The sequence below is a fragment of the Panthera pardus genome, unplaced genomic scaffold (genome assembly GCF_024362965.1).
Source record: "Panthera pardus isolate Hobbes unplaced genomic scaffold, ASM2436296v1 HiC_scaffold_17, whole genome shotgun sequence".
Taxonomy (NCBI): Eukaryota; Metazoa; Chordata; class Mammalia; order Carnivora; family Felidae; genus Panthera; species Panthera pardus.
The window spans coordinates 27,266,875-27,286,035 of NW_026526732.1; the positions used below are offsets into that span (position 1 = coordinate 27,266,875).

A 19,161-nucleotide genomic window follows, 5' to 3' on the forward strand; every position below is an offset into this window, starting at 1 on the left:
GAGATGCTCTCTCTCTGCATTCTCGCCAACATCTGTTGTTGCCTGAGTTGTTAATGTTTGTCATTCTGACAGGTGCGAGGTGGTATCTCACTGTGGTTTTGATTTGCATTTCCCTGATGATGAGTGATGTTGAGCATTTCTTCATGTGTCGGTTGGCCATCTGGATGTCTTCTTTGGAGAAGTGTCTATTCATGTCTTTTGCCCATTTCTTCACTGGATTGTTTTTTGGTTGTTGAGTTTGATAAGTTCTTTATAGATTTTGGATACTAACCCTTTATCTGATATGTTGTTTGCAAATACCTTCTCCCATTCCGTTGGTTGCCTTTCAGTTTTGCTGATTGTTTCTTTGCTGTGCAGAAATTTTTATTTTGATGAGGTCCCAATAGTTCATTTTTGCTTTTGTTTTCCTTACCTCCAGAGACATGTTGAGTAAGAAGCTGCTGTGGCCGAAGTCAAAGAGGTTTTTGCCTGCTTTCTCCTCGAGGATTTTGATGTCTTACATTTAGGTCTTTCATCCATTTTGAGTTTATTTTTGTGTATGTTGTAAGAAAGTGGTCCAGGCTCATTTTTCTGCATGTTGCTGTCCAGTTTTCCCAGCACCATTTGCTGAAGAGACGGTCTTTATTCCATTGGATATTCTTTCCTGTTTTGTCAAAGATTGGTTGGCCATACGTTTCTGGGTCCATTTCTGGGTTCTCTATTCTGTTCCATTGATATGAGTGTCTGTTTTTATGCCAGTACCATACTGTCTTGATGATTACAGCTTTGTAATAGAGCTTGAAGTCCAGGATTCTGAGGCCTCCAGCTTCGGTTTTCTTTTTCAAGATTGCTTTGGCTATTCGGGGTCTTTTCTGGTTCCATACAAATTTTAGGACTGTTTGTTCTAGCTCTGTGAAGAATGCTGGTGTTATTTTGATAGGGATTGCTAAGCATAGTTATTTTAAAGTCTGTCTCTGGTAACTAAGATGTCTGGATCCCTGGCTGAGCATGCACGCATGTGTGTGTATTTTTATTGTTTTTTTTTTTTTGTTTTCAATGACATGTTATTTCCTTTTTAAAAACATTTCATTTTTATTTTTGAGAGAGAGAGAGAAAGAGAGAGAGGCAGGCAGAGAGAGAGGGAAACACAGAATCTGAAGCACGCTCCAGGCTCTGAGGTGTAAGCACAGAGCCTGATGCAGGGCTCGAACTCACGGGTCGCGAGATCATGACCTGAGAGCCAAAGTTGGACACTTACCCGAATGAGCCACCCAGGTGCCTCAACATATTATTTCCTAATGAGCCTGATTAGTTTTTGATTGAATGTAGACACTGCACATGCAAATCAAGAAGTAATCTGAATCCTTGGGACGACGTCATCTTCTAGCAGAGAGGTATTCTGCACTATGGCTGACACTAGAACTCTCAGTCATTCATCTTGTGTTAGGAATTGGGATTATTCCCCGTTATGACTAGTCTGTTTAAGTTTCACTCCTCCTCCTAATACGTCCCCCTTTTCTCTTCATGGTTCTGCCCCGAGAGATCAGTGTTTCATTAAACACTCTAATCTTGCTTAGTTTGTCAATCTTTTAGCTTCCTCTTCTGAGATTAGGGGATTCCAGTTCACGGAAAGTAGTCTCAGGCACCAGGTACAGACTCTGGGTATTCTTTTTCTCCTAGATACTGGCCTCATAGCTATCGAATACATAGTTGTATTCCAATGCCTTCCAGTGATTGAACAAAAAAATTTTTTATCCAACTTTTTCTGGTTGATCCCTGTGGGAAGTTGATCTGAACTATTTAATTCACTATTATTGAACCCTCCCCCACCCCCCACAATTTAGAGTTTAGGTATTAACTTGCATTTTCCTTGCTTTCATTTCCTTAAGCTTATTAGGCATTCTCATTTAATATTTTGCAGGCCAAGATCCCAATATTTCAATGCTCTTTAGTCCTGATGGTACCACCTGTTCCTTCGGCAGTTTCCTCTGACTGCTGCCTTGTTTCCCTGTGTGTTTTGTAATATTTTGTAAATGCTGTGAACTCACATATGCTGGAACTTTATTTGTGGGATTCTTTTGTGGCCCGATTTGAGAAGAGTTCCTCTGGAGGAATTTCTGTTGCTTCTGTCACGTGCCTGTACAAGGCTTCTCAGTCCACCAGCGTGGTCTAATTTCATATGCTGACCGTATAGGAAGCCTAGCTTGTAATTTTAAATCCTACAGAGTTTTGTTTTTTTTTTTTTTTTTTAATCTTTATCAAGAGCCAATGTTAGGGAGAGGCTGCCAGTATCCTCAGGGACGGTGATACTTGGATTTATTATTCATTTAACTTTGGCCTGAGTGAACCCCAGTTTTGTAAGGTTTGCATCGAGATCTGTCTCCCATTCCCGTGGCCTCAAGAATGTGATAAGCAGAACTCAGCTCCAGCTGATGGCAAATCCCCTCGTGGCAAAGCCAGCCTTCCCGTTGTTACTTAGTTCTGGACATCTTAGTATTCTTTACTTTCTTGCCAGAAAGCGTCAACGTGCTTCAAAGGGATTTATAAACCTTTACTTAACATTGTTGGTAGGTTTCAGAGCGTGGGTCTGTGTTCCTAGCCCACCGTCACGCTAGGCATGAAGTGTCCAGAGGGTACTGTAGTGATCAAGAGTAGGGGAGAGGTATGTGAAAGTGTAGACCGCTACAGCCAGATTGCCCCGTTTCGAACCCCGGTGCCACCCATCACTAGCCGTGTATCTAGTTAGCTAAAGCGCTTCCCCTCTCCGTCACAGATTCCACGGCGGGTTAGTAGAAAAACGGAATCTGCAAAGGCCGCAGAGCAGTGGCAGCCAGCGTAGTCAAGAAGAGCCCGCGGTGGGGCTGGCGACGCCGACTTGAACGGCACCCTGACCTGGTCCTGGACGTCCTCGTCGCACAACTCCAGTTGCATGATGCGCTCAAAAGGCCGGAAGAGGGCTTCGTTGAAGTGAAAATGGGGCGGCTCGTTCCAGTCGGTGAGGACCTCCGTCAGTATGTCGTGGATGAAGGAAACAGCCTTCTGAGACACATGTCTTTCCTTATGGCAGGCAGCCTGCGAAATTCGTGAGAGAGAAGAACACCGTCAGGACTTCGGGAAAATGGTTTCTGAGGTTCCTAACCCCCCCCCCCCCCCCCACTGTAGGGAGGTAAAGGCAGCAATTCTGTTAAAGTAAAAGAGAAAAAAAAAATCCAAGGAACAAGTATAGATAAACAGGACACTAAAATTGAATGTTTAATCATTTAACCGAAGACCAGGCACAACTCCAGTTTTACTTTAATATTTCGGGAAAAATAAGAGCTTCTAGTAATTTATTTTTTTTCCCCCCTTATAACGTTTCAGTTTTCTTGGGCGTAGAGAACACATGGACCATCGAGACACCAGAACCTAGTTCGGGGAGTTGCCCATGCTCTCATTTTTAGCCATGCCCCAGGTATGAAGATCAGATGAGACATCATCCCTCAGAGAGGCGGGCCACCTGCACCGATAGTGCTCTGATTGGGTCACATCTTTGGATCTTTAGCAGTCCTCTCTCACACGGACCCTGGGCTTGGATGTCCGACCTGCTCTGGAAAATGGGACAATACCAAACATCGCATGAGTAGAGAACTGAAAAGTGGTTCTGATTCGGGGTCTGCCCTCTTGCTTTCCTCGGGAATCCTAAGAATGCCACGTCAATGAGCCAGGGCTGGTCCGCTGAAGGGAGAAAGACCATGGAGAGAGGCCCACTTGTCCAGCCCACCTAGCCAAGGCCACCGGGAGCCAGCCGACCACAGATGTACAAGCGAGGCGAGCTGAGATCAGCCAAGCCTGGTTCAGACCAGAAGGGCCCCCCTGAGCCCAGCTCAGATTTCTGACGGACAGAATCATAAGCTAAGTAAATGGTTATTGTTTTAAATGGCTAGGTTTTCGGGGTGATTTATTATAGTGTAACAGGTAACTGATACACGGTTCTTCCATGACCAAGTTGTTATTTCCTTGCTAGAATGTTCTCAGTTTAGTGAATTAAGCTCCAAAAAAAAACCACCTTTATTTTATGACATAGCTCTACCAGATGAGCACTAAAGAAGGAGTAAGAATAGTTTTTAATGAAAAACAAGGCAACAGTTTTCCCATCAACTGAGAAGTAGCCAGTCGTCATGTGTTGAAATGCTTAGTTTGTATGACAGAATTTATCCTATGAACTGCTTTGTGGGAGAGTGAAAGGGGCCCCGGTATTAATTTTGTTGAGAACACTAGGAAGTATGGTTAGTTGCAGGGTGCTTCCCAGATTATATATAATCAGCTATCAGAAAAGGGAGGCTGGCAGGAGCAAAAGGCATTGGTGTAATCACGCATAAAACTGAAGCCTTGGGGCGCCTGCGTGGCTCAGTAGGTTGAGCATCTGACTCTTGATTTCGGCTCAGGACATCATCTCACGATTCGTGAGACTGAGCCCCACGACGGGGGATTCTCTCTCCCTCGCTTTCTGCCTCTCCTCTCCCTGTGCCCATACATGCTCTCTTTCTCTCTAAATAAATACACTTAAAAAAAAAAAAAAAAAGCGAAGCTCCAGCCTTGGTTAAAACCGGAGCATGAAGAATGAAAAACCGGCTGTGGGAGGTACCTAGCCAAGTCGCGTAACTGTAAAGAAAGAGGGTCAGGGTGACACCGTGGTGGGACCGCCCTTTGCGGTGACTCTCTAGGTGCCGTGACGGATAGAGAACCGTGATGCTTGTGCCCAGGCGCTGCTCTCGGGCCACAGTGCTCTTTGTCCGCACACTGGCTGGAACCCCCTGCACTGGCTCTGCTTTCCAGGTGCTCACAGGTGCTCACCTCCACCAGGTGCGGGGCCACCAGGCTCCAGCAGCGCATTACGTGGAGCAGCGGGCGCGATTTGCTCCGCACGATCCTCAGCATGGCATCCCCAAGGCGGAACAGGTGCAGGGCACTTTTCCGGTCTTGGGTGGATTTAACTTCTCCTGTAAGAAGGCAAGACCAGAACACCCAAACACACAACTAGCTGGACCCATTCGAGCGCAGAGAGAGGCTAAAAATACCCAGAGCGGTAGGATTAGTCAGCGGGGGGCCAAGCAAGAGGAGAGAGGACCCTGGATTCAAGACAGGGTGGCTCACTCAACAAGGCCAGACCCCACCCCTCCGAGTCACCAGCAGATGCCCAATGCCTGCTGTGACAAGTGTGAGCAAGGCTGTGGATGAGGAGGAATGATGCGGTGGTTAAGGAGGAGGGCGGGGGAGTCCGGCTGCCTGGACTCAAATCCTGGCTGAGCCACTTAGAAGCCGGGTTCCGTTGGACCAGAGACTTCCCTCTCCAAGCCACGTTTCTGGTTGTGCAAGTGGGGATAACAGCACTCACCTCTTCAAGTTACTTTAAGGATGGTGCTCATCGCGGGGCTTGGCACATACGTACCGACCCCCCCCCTCCTAGCTCGTTGCTGTCGTCACTCATGCTCTACTTTGATAGCCCTTAGTGGCACCTCTGAAGCCCCTGCCAAGCAGGTCAGGCCCCTGCCCACTCAATAACATGCTTGTTTAACCTGCTCTGTCTGGTTCCGTGCAGTCCTTGCCTACTCTGACCTTTTGCAATTTCTTTGCCCCATCACCTTGGTCTTCTCCCTTCTTGTCACTTTCTTCTCACTCATGTCTGGCTTCTCTCATGCCGCCTACAAAATGCTGATCATTATCACGCTCCTCCTTTCTAATTAATCTTGCCATATCAAATAAACTTCAAAATGACAGTAAGAATAATCGCTGACATTCACCGAATGTTTACTCGCCATCGAATGCTGTGCTGGTTCTTTAGGTGTCGTCAGTCACGTTATTTTTTTTTTTTAATTTTTTTTTTAACGTTTATTTATTTTTGAGACAGAGAGAGACAGAGCATGAATGGGGGAGGGGCAGAGAGAGGGAGACACAGAATCTGAAACAGGCTCCAGGCTCTGAGCCATCAGCCCAGAGCCCGACGTGGGGCTCGAACTCACGGACCGTGAGATCGTGACCTGGGCTGAAGTCGGACGCTTAACCGACTGAGCCACCCAGGCGCCCCACGTTATTTTTTTTTAAAGCAAGCTTTAAACAAACGTAATTATTGCCATTAAGAACAATGAAATGTCAGGAAGGTAGACTGACTCGCCCAAGACAACGCAGCTGGTAAATGGTGAAGGCAGCATTTTAACTCCCGTGTGATTCATTCCGAAGCAAATGCTGCCTTCTCCTCCTAGGTGTGCTGCCTCCTTCTGACCCTGCTTGTTGCTTTTTGTAAGCTGAGAGCTTGCTGATTTCTCCAATGCAAAACACTCTGAAGGCTGCCCCTGGGCTCAGGGATGCTCTGGACGTCTGATGGGTCTGGAGGTTAGCTTTATATAGCTAGGGTTTTAAAGTCTATTAAAAACGAGCGGGGAATGAGTTGTACTTCTCAAATCAGAATCTGCAGTAAGGATCAAAAGGCCAAACATATACACTTAGAACTTCAGATTCCTCAAGATGGAAAGGACTTCAGATGTTGCGCAATCCAACCTTGCCACCACAGCGCGTGCCCAGCCTGAACCCATCAGGACAGAGGCTCTCTGTTTCCGCACGACAACTGTGGCTGTTGACGGACAGTTGCATTTGTGAGCAACCTGCCACCCATTTGGGACCCACGGGCAGCTCAGTCCAACTCTGCTCCCTTCAGGAGGACCTTTCCTTTTCCCTTGGCCTCATCAGTGAAGACGGTGATATTGACTGATCGCTAACGAGACATGCCTTGATGGCAGGAGACTTCTGACCCTTCCGCTTTCCTCTCCCACCAGTCCCTTGTGGAATTAGGCACCGCTGAGCTGAACGAAGAGACACGGTTTGTGATATGGAGATGGGGTCCCACCCTCATGTGAAGCTATCTGCACCCTGAGTAGCCACGCCATTTTCTACATCACAAGCACAAAACTTAGTAGAGCAACTCAGCACCTGCTGTAGGTATAGTGACACCTACGGTGCCGGCAGCAGCGACATTTCCATTCATGGAGAATACTACTGTCACTCCACCCCCGCCCCTGCCACACTTCACAGCTGGAAGACAGATCGGCACCAGAACTCAGCCAGGGTACCGTGTGCAAAGGGAATGTGGATTCAAGTCTTCAGAGGGGCTGTTGCTATCAGGGATCTGGGCCGTTTCCCGCTACTCTCACAGCACAGTCTCTCCCGGGAAAGAATTACCTGGCATTGCCAGAGAGTAATCGACTGTGTCCGTGACAGAATGGAAGAGCTGGGACTGCGATGCTTTCTTCAGCTGATAAAGGAACCCTCCCAAAGCTGTGAGGTTCAACTTATCCGTAGCATCTTCAAAGAGCCTGGATGAAATAAACAGACTTGTTATCTGGAGACGATCTAGCCAAGTCTTTGCGGTAGAATCATTAGGACGGTTTTGTCAAATGGGATTAATGAAAATGTGTCAACACTGAAAATAAATCTATGTTATATACGTATTACTGCTGGGCACGAGTCTGCTCTAACTATGAGGTTTTAATCTAAGGGGCACAGATGATTAAAAAAAAAATCTGTGTATCCCCATGGCTTAGCACAGCCATGCTAGACAGTAAACATGTTTGGCAAGACGTTGAAAACTGACAAAGCGTCGCTCCCTGAAACTGAGTAATGGGGAATAGAATCCTTAGAAGTAGCTTCAGGGTCCTAAGCTGTATTATAGGAAAGCCCACTGAGTGAATCAAGGCATTTGCTGGGCTACAACTGATGAGTCTAATGCTGGGCTTGGCCTCGAGAAGGACACAAAACCCAAGTAAACCCAAGCCTGTAAGCCCCCTCAGGGTGGGGCTAGCTTTGATGTTGCCTCTGACACACACCCAGAGCCTTGGACTTGGTGGGAACTCAAGCATCAGCCAAAAGAACAAACATCCCTAACCTAATGGGCCTTGCAGGTTCCTTTTGTTTTCTACTCAGCTGGGTGCAGACATTTCTGGCAGAAGGAGCTGGGAAGGAAGAGGGGAGCACAGGCAGCAGGGCTTAGAGAAGGATCGGAGGCTCACTGGAGTTCAGAAGGTTGGCATTAAATGTGCGTTTATATGGCCAGCCTTCCACTGCTCTTGGGTCACCTGCTGCCGGCCCTCCCAGTCTGTGCTCATACCAGAAGGACAAACAGCCCGTGGGGTGTCACGTGCTGGGAAAGGGAGAGTGTCGCCAACAGAAATGGAACAAGGAGCCTCTTTTGAAGAGGTTATAGGACACGTACGGGTTTTAAGACGGCAATTAGTGGATTAAACATTCGCAAACTATTAAAACAAAGACACTTTTCCTTGCTATTTTGAAATGCCTATTTTAATATTATTGAGTTTCTGCGTCCTATTAACCATTTCTTCTCTCTCGTTCCTAGTAAAAAAAAATCAGTGGTGGATATTATGCACCACCTGGCACTCGTATACTGCTTTCCAGATGCCGAAACACTTTTACAGCCATCTTGTTGGATAAACAGGAAAAAGGGATTGCTGTACTGAGTTAGTAGATGGAGAAACTGAGTCTCAGCATAACTATTTATACAGACGTAGGGGCACCTGGTGGCCCAGCTGATTGAGCGCCTGACTCTTGATTTTGGCTCAAGTCAATCCTACTTGGGATTCTCTCTCTCCTCCCCCACCTGCCCCTCTCCCCTACTCTATCTCGCTAATACATACATGCATACATATATATATATATAACATATTTATATATATAAATTACATACCAAAATAAATAAATATTATATATATACACACACACATATATATATATACATATACATATATGTATATATATAACACACACACACACACATTACACACATACAACCAAAAACTATACAGATGTGACCTTGCAGTTAGCATCAAGGCCAGGAAAGAACTCTCCTGAGCATCAGTGATTGCTATTCTGCTCTCCTACTCCCTGGCTGTCTGGCCCCCGGTACAAACTTCACTGCACCTGTGCTGGGGGCACAATGACCCAGCGTGGAGCCTGAAGTGAGGCAGGACTACATGTGACTGGTGACCAACAGCACTTTCAACATCAGAAAGCGTCACTGCTTGGGGTTATTGTTGAGTTTTTCCTCTCGACCGTAACGTGGTCAAATAATATATCACACTCTTGGATGTGGGACTGTAATTTTCATCCAAATAATGGATTTCTCCTATTTAGCAAGCTCTCTCCTAACTGCTTCATAGTTAGTTCAACCTCACGGCTACCCTGTGAGAGAGTGACTTCGTGACCCTACTTTACGATGAGGCAATCAGGGCCAGGGGAGGTGAACCTGCCCAAGGTCACAGGGTACGTGCAGACTTCTAGGCCCAGGGAGCCTGCCTCCCGAGCCTCCGGTCTTAGTCGTCAGACGGCAAGCGGTTCATTCTAAGTGCAGGGCATGCTGGGAGACAGAAGTATGTTTGGACAAAACAAAAAATCAAAAGAGGCTTAAATGACCGGCCAGCGAATCAAATTGCCCTGGGAGTGATTTTGAGCCCAGAGAGACGGACGTGGCGCTGCCCTCCGGCGAGCAGCCGTCTGGGGTGTGGGGACCATGGCGTGCACTCATACCTGTCGGCCTGGGTGGACAGTGTGAGCACGGCCTTGGCGGCACTGCTCCCTGTCATGAGGCCGCCCCCGCGGAAGTCGGAGGCCCGGCCTCGGCTGCCTTCCCTGACCAGCTCTTGGATGGAGAGGGGCTGGATGACAGGGGCCGCGCTCAGGGAGCTCTCGGGCTCCAGGTTCTGCTCCGCAGCCGAGTCCTCACGCTCTGGGTCGCCAAGGAGTCCAGAGTCCCCTGGTGCCCTCTGGGGTTGGCTGATGGTCAGAGGGGGCTGAGGGGTGCCGGCGCTGAAATGGGTGTGTTCTAACGTGCCCACGTACTCGCAGACCCTGGACAGAGTCACAGACAAGCAGCTGTTAGGCCTTGCCGCTCAGCAGGACAGCTCCGTAAATCCCACAGTGAGAGAAAGGAAGTCCGGCCAGCTTCATAGTCCTCCCCGATCTCCCTCCTTCCTCTGGTGAGGGCCACCTCTCCCTCTCCCTGCCCCCCCCCCCACTATCCACATTCTTTTTTTTTTGAGTTGGACCAGATGGGTTGGAAGTGGGGTAAGGATTCCTCAGACTCTCACCCCATGCTGGGAGGAAGGTGGGTAACAAAAGCCCTCTTCATCCTGTTGTGCCCTGTCCAGCTTACTGGCTTATTTGGACTTCAGTTGTTGGAGGGAGTTTTCCCAAGGAGCCCTCTCCCCCTCCCTCTAGCGCTCTGATTAGGACCCAGGAAGCGCTTCTGTAGGATCCCAGAACGAGCATCCATGTGGCTGGCAGGACCTCTAGCCATAATGGGCCCTCTCGCAAGGGCTCTGTCCAGCCGTGTCCTGCCTCGCCCCGACAGCCCCATATCACTAATGCCGGGGTGGTGCCCTGATCACAGTAAACACAGAGAAGTGTCACCACGTAGAGTATAAGTGCCAACTTCCAAATTGTTCCTGCCCAACAGACCCCGGAACTAGGACGGTTCATAAGAGGCCCAGTATCACAGAGTAAGTCCAGTTACCGGTAAGGACCATCCCGGATAGTTCACTCTCGTGTTCTGTAACTGGGCAATTTTTTGACTGCGTGTAAAACGCTCTGGTACGATGTAAGTCATTTTCCTGCCCTGATGTGCTTGTGAGAGCCAGGAAGAACAGGGGGTCTCCAGCCTCCACATTAAAACCCATTTTGCTCCAGCCTGATTCACCCTGGCTTTTTCATACCCTAGTTCCTCCCAAGATGGGTTTTGGGTTTTTCGATCCTTGGATGATCTGACGGATTCTCTCTTTCCGACTCAACAGACATTTGCTGTTGGCTGCATCTGCTTTGGGGGCATCAAACTGAACCCAGATCTGGCTGGTGCTCTGGCTGGCGAGATCCAGGTGCCTGAGCCCTGCCCCTGACTCCCCTTTGCTGCTCTGCCAGAACGGAGCTTGGTGCGAGGCTCTGGGCAGGTGCTGAGGAGAAGGAGAAGAAACAGCCTGGCGCCTGGCACCTGTCCCCTGCCTTGCCCCCCCGGGCAGTGCCTCATTGTCCCAGGTCTGCCCAAATGCCTGGGAGACGGGCTTTTTGTCTTTGTCTCATGAGGACTGCGGAGCTAGTGCCGTTTGCATCTTACAGGTGCTGTGAACTCGGTCACTGACCGGGGTTTGGGGATCCTGTCATGCACCTGAACACGTGTGGCCAGCAGTCCGGGTTGTGGCTCCCCATCTCCAGGCCTACGCTGAGGATGGCATCCATGCACAAGACGTGGGCTGTGTGCAGCCAGACCCCCTGCAGCTTCCCGATCTGCTCCAGCTTCTGCTCCACTTTGAGTTTCACTGTGCCAGAGAGACAGTCATTACCATAATGGTCCAAGGAGGAGACAGAAAGGGAGAGAGAAAGGATGGAAAGGAAAGAATGGGTCGTTGTGCAAGGGCAAGAGGCAAACAGTAGATGTCACTCGATGTCACTGGCAGCAAGCTCCTCGACAGCAGGTCCCCGTGGTTCATCATGCAAGCCACCCAGCCCAGAGGCCCCACAGACCCTGGCGAGCTCAGCTCTCTGCAGTTCAGGAGTAGGGTGGGTCCTCGGCTGGTGGTTACAGTCCTTCCAGACCCATCTGTGGGCTCTAGGTCAGTCACAGCAGTGAGGATGGGCTTCATGTGCTGACCCCAGCGGAAGACCCTTGTGCCCAAGCCCTTCTCCCACCCGTGTACTCAAACCGATAAGACAGAATTCCTGGCAATGTGTAAGTTCTCTGAGGTTTATTTAATGTCACAGGTTCATGACGATGATCATCTAAACCAGGTGTATGTATGCTCTGGGCCCATGGCTACGTTATAACTGAAGATTACTGAATTGTTTCACTCCCTTTTACATTTATATTTGTGATCTTCAAATAATACTTTTTTAATTGCAGAGGACTAATGAGAAAGGATGCACAAGGTAACTTGATATGTCAGTTATAGCAAATGCCAAGGCAAGGCCAAATGACAATATCATGGACAATAGCCATGAATCAAGGTTCCAAGTCATTGGAAGATGGGTCTGATGGGATAACTGGGTGATGGTCCGGAACGCAGGAACACAGCATGCTTACATCAGAGGAAGCCGAACCATATTCCTGTTGTAACAGGCAAACTGAGTTTTAGCAAAGCATCGTCTTTCATGGATGTGATACCGACTTTAGTTTTCATTTGTGTAGCATTTGAACATCAATTCTGGTTTTATAATTTTTTAAGAACCTTGAATTTGTAAGGATTTTTATGTAACTTACGGTTGTGCACATTAAGTATATACCCTAGATGATCATCTGCTTCATTGGCTAATGGATTTTAACCAGGTAAAAGTCAACTCTTTCTGGAGTTCACAAAGCTCAGGTTTTTCTCTTATAAGAACAAAGGTTCTCTGAAGCTCCTCTCCAGGATTGCCTCCATTTCATTTCCCTACTCAGAAAACTGGCCATTCTGCCTTGCCCCACTACAACCTGAGCGATCTTCAAATGTGTACTCTGTGCAGCACCAACGCAAGCGGCTGGGTGATGACAGAAGTGTGAATAGCTCAGCCAGGGGGCCTCTGGTGTCCTACCGGACTTCTGTGAGCAGCCAAGTCGCCGGGGCCGGAATGGTATGTGTCTTGCCTTCACAGGGATCTACGATAGGCACTCTGCAGGGTCAGCCATGTAAAAGAGCCAGGCCTGTGATCCAGGCTGGGATCTTGTGATCAGCAGTAAATACATGCTGTGCATCACACAAGGAACAGGGACAGGTGTCTGTCACATGTGCAGGGGTGTGCAGACCGCACATAAGGCACCAGGCGGATTCTGGCTCTTTAGCTGTTACCTTGTGCTATGGCATCACTGGGCTCCTGGACTTCCTTCTCCTCTTTTTCTTCCTGGACACAGGAGGCAGCTGCCATCTGGGCAAGGGCCGAGGCGCAGTTAGCTGCAACTCCTTTGGAGAAAAGAAACAATTACCCCTCACGGAGTCCACCGTCTAGCCTTTTACCCAGCAGCCCTTCTAAAAGATTCGTTTTCCACGAGGGCCATTCCCACGGCGCTCCTCGGGGACACCCCGCGGGCCACGGGTCCGGGAACGTTACTCCCTCCTGTACCTAGAGCACAGCTCAGCCGTGCTGCTTTCCGCAGCCCGTCGAGGCTCATGCAGATGGCATCACGTTCCTTTTGGTTCTGCTCTTTGACGCCTTCAGCTCCCAGAATGAAGGCCAACCCTTTGGAGCTTCCTGCCATTCGGCCAGTCAGGGGAGTTGACAAAGTATCGATCAAGTTCTTCCAGCAGCCCACCAGAATATAGCGAGCAAACGCCACACCTAGGACGTGAAGGAGCAAGGATCATTCTCCGGAGACAAAATAAACCACCGGCGGTGAATGGATTGGAAGCTTCTGACAATCGAGTTAGCAATACTGAGGTGTATGCAATTCTACTACAGGAAATCAAATTTAATGGATATTGGATTGTGTTATACTTTGTGTTTATAAATAATGAATGTTGCGTCATCAGCTAGATGTTGCTAAGTAACCTCCTTCAGGCACTTTTCTGCCAAGATGAGATGTTAATTCATTTATGTCAGCACAGAAAGCTGCCACTTAATGGTTTAATTGCTGGTAACATATGGGATGTATGTATATTCATAAACTCAAGACCCAAGTCATTACCTGCCACTGTGGAGTCATCAATTCTCCTGCCCTGGGTGAAAGGAGACTCCGTAGAAGCTGAAGCCATCAGCTGGCCCCCAATCGCACTGCTCTCTAAGCCATCAATGTCTGTCAAGGAAAAGGAGGAAGGTTTTCCCAGATTGGAACACTCCAGGAAAAACCAAAACCAAAAACCAAAAACCAAAAAAACCCAAATGGCCAACACAATATTCATTTTTTTTCCCACAACAAACATCCATTGGATCTATTATGTACCAGGTATGTAAGAATTTTTTATCAGAATATTAAAATTTTTGTTTTATTCTTTTAGTCTAGTTTTCTTTCATTGCCAGAACATTCTTCATATTTTTTACTAAAAACATAAACTCTGCCCTCTCTGTTGTCAGAAAATCTATTGACTTCGAATATTTTGACGTTTGACTATTCCTTTTATCCAAAACGGTGGCATCGTTCCTACATTTTATATGCGCAGTTTGCCCCAACGTGGATTTCTCTTTCAGAATTTCCTCATAGGAATGAAGAAGAGAATAAGAATAATATCTCCTTGGTCAGATAATCACATCATCTGATTCCAATGTACAACAATAACTTGATAATCATATCTTACAATTCACAAAGTGTTTTCACATAACGTTGTTTTCATCAGATCTTCCAGATAACTCCAAGCGGGTAGGCCGGGTAGGTATTATTTTTCCCATTTCACAGAGAAGGAAATAAATGTTCAAGGCAGGTGAACTGCACAAGGCCACGAGGCCGGTAAAAGAAGGGATCAGGCTTAGGATGCAAGTCTTCTGACTCCCATCTGGGCCTCTTCCCAATGACACCACACACTTCGTGCAGCGTGATACAGGACCTTCATTCTCCATTTAAATTCTTGTTAAAACCAACTCTCATCTCTGGAATTAGCTCAACGAACCACTTCTTAATACACTGGCAAGAAGAGCCTGGGATTGAGAAGATTTAACTCTGAATTAAGTAGCCTTGGGGCGCCTGGCTGGCGCAGTCGGTTAAGCGGCCGACTTCAGCTCAGGTCACCATCTCGCGGTCCGTGAGTTCGAGCCCCACGTCAGGCTCTGGGCTGATGGCTCGGAGCCTGGAGCCTGTTTCCGATTCTGTGTCTCCCTCTCTCTCTGCCCCTCCCCCGTTCATGCTCTGTCTCTCTCTGTCCCAAAAATAAAATAAAAAACGTTGAAAAAAAAAAAATTAAAAAAAAAAAAAAGCCTTATAGCCCTGGGCTACACTGCATCTCCTGGCTTTGAATGTCTAAGTGGAAAGGAAGGAACCACTGGAGAAGTAACCATGGAATTGAAGCATATATCCTGAAGGCAACTAATATAGTTGAATACAACACAGAGAGGGATTGGGAAAAGAGGGTAGCTTAAGTTTATTCCTTGACTTTAGAACTTGACTTTCACCAACAGGATGAGAGTCCTCTGCATGGTGTTTGAATACTATTTCATTATAGCTTTGATTCTTACAGTAAGTCCATGAAGCCTAGACATTTCTGGTAACACATCTCTTTTTTCCCCCCTCACGTTTTATGTACTTCTATTTGCATATTAAAAATGGTGCATTCCAGTAATTAAAATCATACAAAGAAAAAAATGGCGCTTGATTAAACTGCATTTTACAGCCCGCAGAGTGCCTTAGACCAACTTAGGCTTTATTGGTCACCCCCAACCAGCTTCTTCCTTCACCAACATGCAAGTTCTTTTCCTTCCCCGCCAGCCAGACAAGCAGAGGGAAGAGGAGGGTTGGTGTTCCTGAGCAACATATCTCTTTGAAAAAAGTTGCTAAGATAGGTTTTAAAATTTCTCACCACAAGAAAAAAAAAACGTGACCATGTAAGGTGACTGACATTAACTAAACTTAGTGAGGTGATCATTTTGCAATGTACACATATATCAAATCATCATTTTGTGCACGTTGGGCTAATATAATGTTATATGTCAATTATTTCTCAACAAAATTGGGGAACCGAGGCAGGGAGAAATCTCAATGACTGCTCAAGTTGGAACAGGCCAGTTTCACTGAAATGAATTTGACCCAGAGTCAAATGATCTTATGACATTCCCCCAAAATTTCCAGTTACGAAAGTTATGTTTCCTATATGCTAGGTAGAGGGCTAATGGATTCAAGTAATACAAAGTTTATCTGAGTGCTAAAATTCCTCGGTTCTAGACAACACTTTTCTATGACATCAGGAACGGCCACAGTTAGTACAACGTTGATGGTAAGATCGTGGCTATTGCTTTTAGCTGCACAGGATGAAAAGATCCGATGGAAGTTTCCAAGCTCCAGGTTAACTACTGCTCAAATTCACTTGCCATCTCATACTGGGAATTTGCTACAAAGAATCGCAGAACTTTATTTTGTAGAATTCTGTGTGAAAAAGCCTATGTTTTTCTCTCAATTTTCTAGCTACAGTTAGAGAACTCTCCCGTGGATGTGGCCCACTGAGCTTACAGTTCCGTGACAAAGGGGTGGCTGAGCCACAGCAATGACTGATGAATGTGGCTACTGTGAATGACCTGTTGTTTGTTCATTTTTATGACTGCTGAATGACTCCTTTTGTTAAGGCCCAGGTAAGAGTCACAGAGATTAATTTTGGCAGAAACTACGGTATTTGAAAATTAGAGCTGGCACATTTAGGATCCTTATCCAGGTTCCGAGGCGCTTTAAGCGCTGGCCAGTACTTTCAATCCCTATTGGACGGACTTGGCAAAGACAGGTGGAAACGAAGCACTGCTTACAGGCAACTGAGTAAATGTCCCACACGTGTATGCATTCCTAGATTTCGAATGGATGTAAGTGTGACCATGGTTAACCAAATGCAAATTGGTCACCTGTCCAGTGATCCGGATCCCCAAAGTTTGGGACCTAAGCCTCGCTTCTCTCAGTTGCACCCTAGTTCGAGAACTAGGACTCCAAACACCTGCCATTGGCCGAGACTCTGCTGGCTGTGGACAGACTATGTGTCTTGACTCCCTGCCTGGTTCCTAAATAGCACCTCACCCTACATTCCTCATTGTTGGGTTCTGCTTGTCAGCAGTCTACTCTGCCTCCTTTGTAAGAGCCCCCCAGTACTAACCGAAGGTAATATAACGTTCATTTTGGACAACAGAAACGGCAGGGAAGGCATAGGGCCATGCCCCACACATCGTGTTAGCCAGAGCCAGGAGATGATTCAGATCAGAAACCAGTCTGGGAACTCAGCTCAAACATAAGATGAGCCTGGAGATCTAACATATGAAGGCTACTGATGACAAGTCTTGAGTCCTCTCTGGTCTTTACCTGACATCATGGTGAAGCCATGAAAAGCCAGGAATGACTGTGTTTGCCCACCCCCACCCAAATTCCTTCATGACCACATCCCATACTGCTCTCTATGCTCTCATGTAAAAAATCTTTTTCTTTTGGAGAGAGAGAGAGACAGAGAGAGTGCGAGTAGGGGAGAGACAGGGAGAAAACGAGAGAGAGAATCCCAAACCAGTCCTATGCTCAGTGCGGAGCCCATCGTGGAGCTCGATCTCATGGCGGTGAGATCATGACTTGAGCCGCAATCCAAAGTCGGATGCCCAACTGAGCCACCCAGGTGCCCCATGTGAAATTTCTAATGGACAGGATTTTAAAAACTCAGGGCACTGAAGACAAAGAGGCCAGGCAACTGTTTGGCATTATTTTTAACTCTTGTGCAGCTGGGAAGGGAAGAGAGGACCTCCGATATGGATAGGAAATGGGAAGGGAGCCAAGTTGAAAGTCAAGCGTTTTAACGTGTCTGGCAGCTCAGGAGCACTGAAGGATTAGGGTCACCTACTAGCACGTGAGAGCTTCCAGGAACAATTCTGGGCTTCGTGCCCAGAAAGCACTTCATATCCCTAGCAGAGGCCTGTAGCTCTCCCCTGACAGACGTGGGTGCTAAGTAGTCCTCATCCGAGGGGGCACAGTGAGTCCTCCAGGGTCCCGCGTGAAAAATGGACGGAACATTCCTGTGAGGTGGCTTCGCGACACCTCCCTGGCACCGTCACCAGCTGCCAGAGGGGGGGTTTTGCCGAGGTTGTTTCAAGGCTGCTTCTCTGAAAGGGGCTCTCGGGCACTCTCTCCCCACCGAGCGCCACACGGCTGCGTGAGGAGCCACTGACCGGTCAGCATGGTGATGAGGGGAAGGCTGTTATCCTCTGGGCTGCCCCAGTAGCCAGCTTCTCCGAGCATGTTCCTGTCGAGCACCTGATGGTAGAGTTCCTCGATCCAGGCCTGGGAGAAAACCATCAGCACCCCGCTGGTCTGCACCTGCTTCATGAACTCCTTCTGCAGAGAGGACCACACGAGAAGGTGACCAGATAGGACCCCCCCGCAAACGAACAGGCCCCTCCTCTGCCTCTTTCTCTCACTGGGGCCCTACCTGAGTCGAGGCTTCGAGAAACAACAAAACCTGTCGATTGGGAGTGGGGGGGGGGGGGTGGCAAGGGAAAGGGGAACCAAAATGGAGAAGTCCCAAACTTCATGAAGTTCCTTTTACTTATGAGATCTTAAAAAAATTTTTTTTAACAGTTAGTTATTTTTGAAAGAGAGAGAGAGAGAGACAGAGCGTGAGCAGGGGAGGGGCAGAGAGAGAAGGAGACACAGAATCCGAAGCAGGCTCCCGGGCTCTGAGCTGTCAGCACAGGGCCTGACGCGGGGCTCGAACTCACGAACCCGGAGGTCACGACCTGAGCGGAAGTCGGACGCTTAATTGACTGAACCACCCAGGCGCCCTACTTATGACATCTTTCTAAGAAACCCACATAAGGATAAAGAACGCTGCACTTCCTCTCTTTACTCTTTGATGTGTGGGGGGATTAGAAACAGCACAGAAAAAGGAACGCAGCAGCTCCCTCTCACTGCCCCAACCGCCGCAGAGATGGAGTGTGTCCCCTGAAACAGCACGTGTGCCTCGACAGATACCTGACTTACACCCACGAAGCTGCCAGTTCCCCTCGGGAGTTTACAATTTATCAAGCGAACGAATGATTGCGGATCCCCTTCCAGCAGCTCTGTGGACTGAGGCTCGTGAACCAGGATCAGGGCTATACCAGGGGGTGGCTCGCTCCGGCGAGGGAGCCAAGCACAGCGTAATCACCATCGTGCTCATTCCACAGCTCCCAGCAGGTGCTAGTAAGCTTAGCTCTGGGTCACAAGTAGGTCCGGGTACCTTCTGGAGGACAACGAAGAGGTTTCGCAACACAGCAAGCCTTGCTTTTCGGGAAAGGGGGCCATACCCTGTACGTCGTCTGATGCTACTGAACATTCTGATCACCTGTTTTGGAAGGTGGCTTACACTTGAGTGTGTGCAGCAATGCCACCGGCTGACATTACTAGGCCACCGGCAGGCGGCCGCTTCTAGGGACTGGGGGCCCTTCCCTCTCTGGAGCAAGGTGGGTAGCTGTGTGCCCCGCAGCACGATGCAAACTGTACGGCACCCCCTTCCACCCTCCACACAGCCCCGCAGGGACTGC

At 48.1% G+C, this 19,161-nt stretch overlaps 1 protein-coding gene across 6 annotated transcripts in view; it reads right to left on the reverse strand.

Annotated features, from left to right (window-relative positions):
* ARFGEF3 (ARFGEF family member 3) overlaps positions 1–19,161 on the reverse strand; it is a 183,739-nt gene that overhangs the window by 42,993 nt on the left and 121,585 nt on the right. For all 6 annotated transcript variants that reach the window (XM_019420456.2, XM_053904438.1, XM_019420455.2 and 3 more), the window contains 9 exons: positions 17,809–17,974; positions 13,667–13,774; positions 13,105–13,320; positions 12,834–12,944; positions 11,180–11,330; positions 9,550–9,870; positions 7,192–7,325; positions 4,813–4,958; positions 2,872–3,051 (listed from right to left, as the gene is read on the reverse strand). In XM_019420456.2, coding sequence (XP_019276001.2) covers positions 2,872–3,051; positions 4,813–4,958; positions 7,192–7,325; positions 9,550–9,870; positions 11,180–11,330; positions 12,834–12,944; positions 13,105–13,320; positions 13,667–13,774; positions 17,809–17,974 — 1,533 coding nt within the window. The remainder of the gene's footprint in view (positions 1–2,871; positions 3,052–4,812; positions 4,959–7,191; positions 7,326–9,549; positions 9,871–11,179; positions 11,331–12,833; positions 12,945–13,104; positions 13,321–13,666; positions 13,775–17,808; positions 17,975–19,161) is intronic.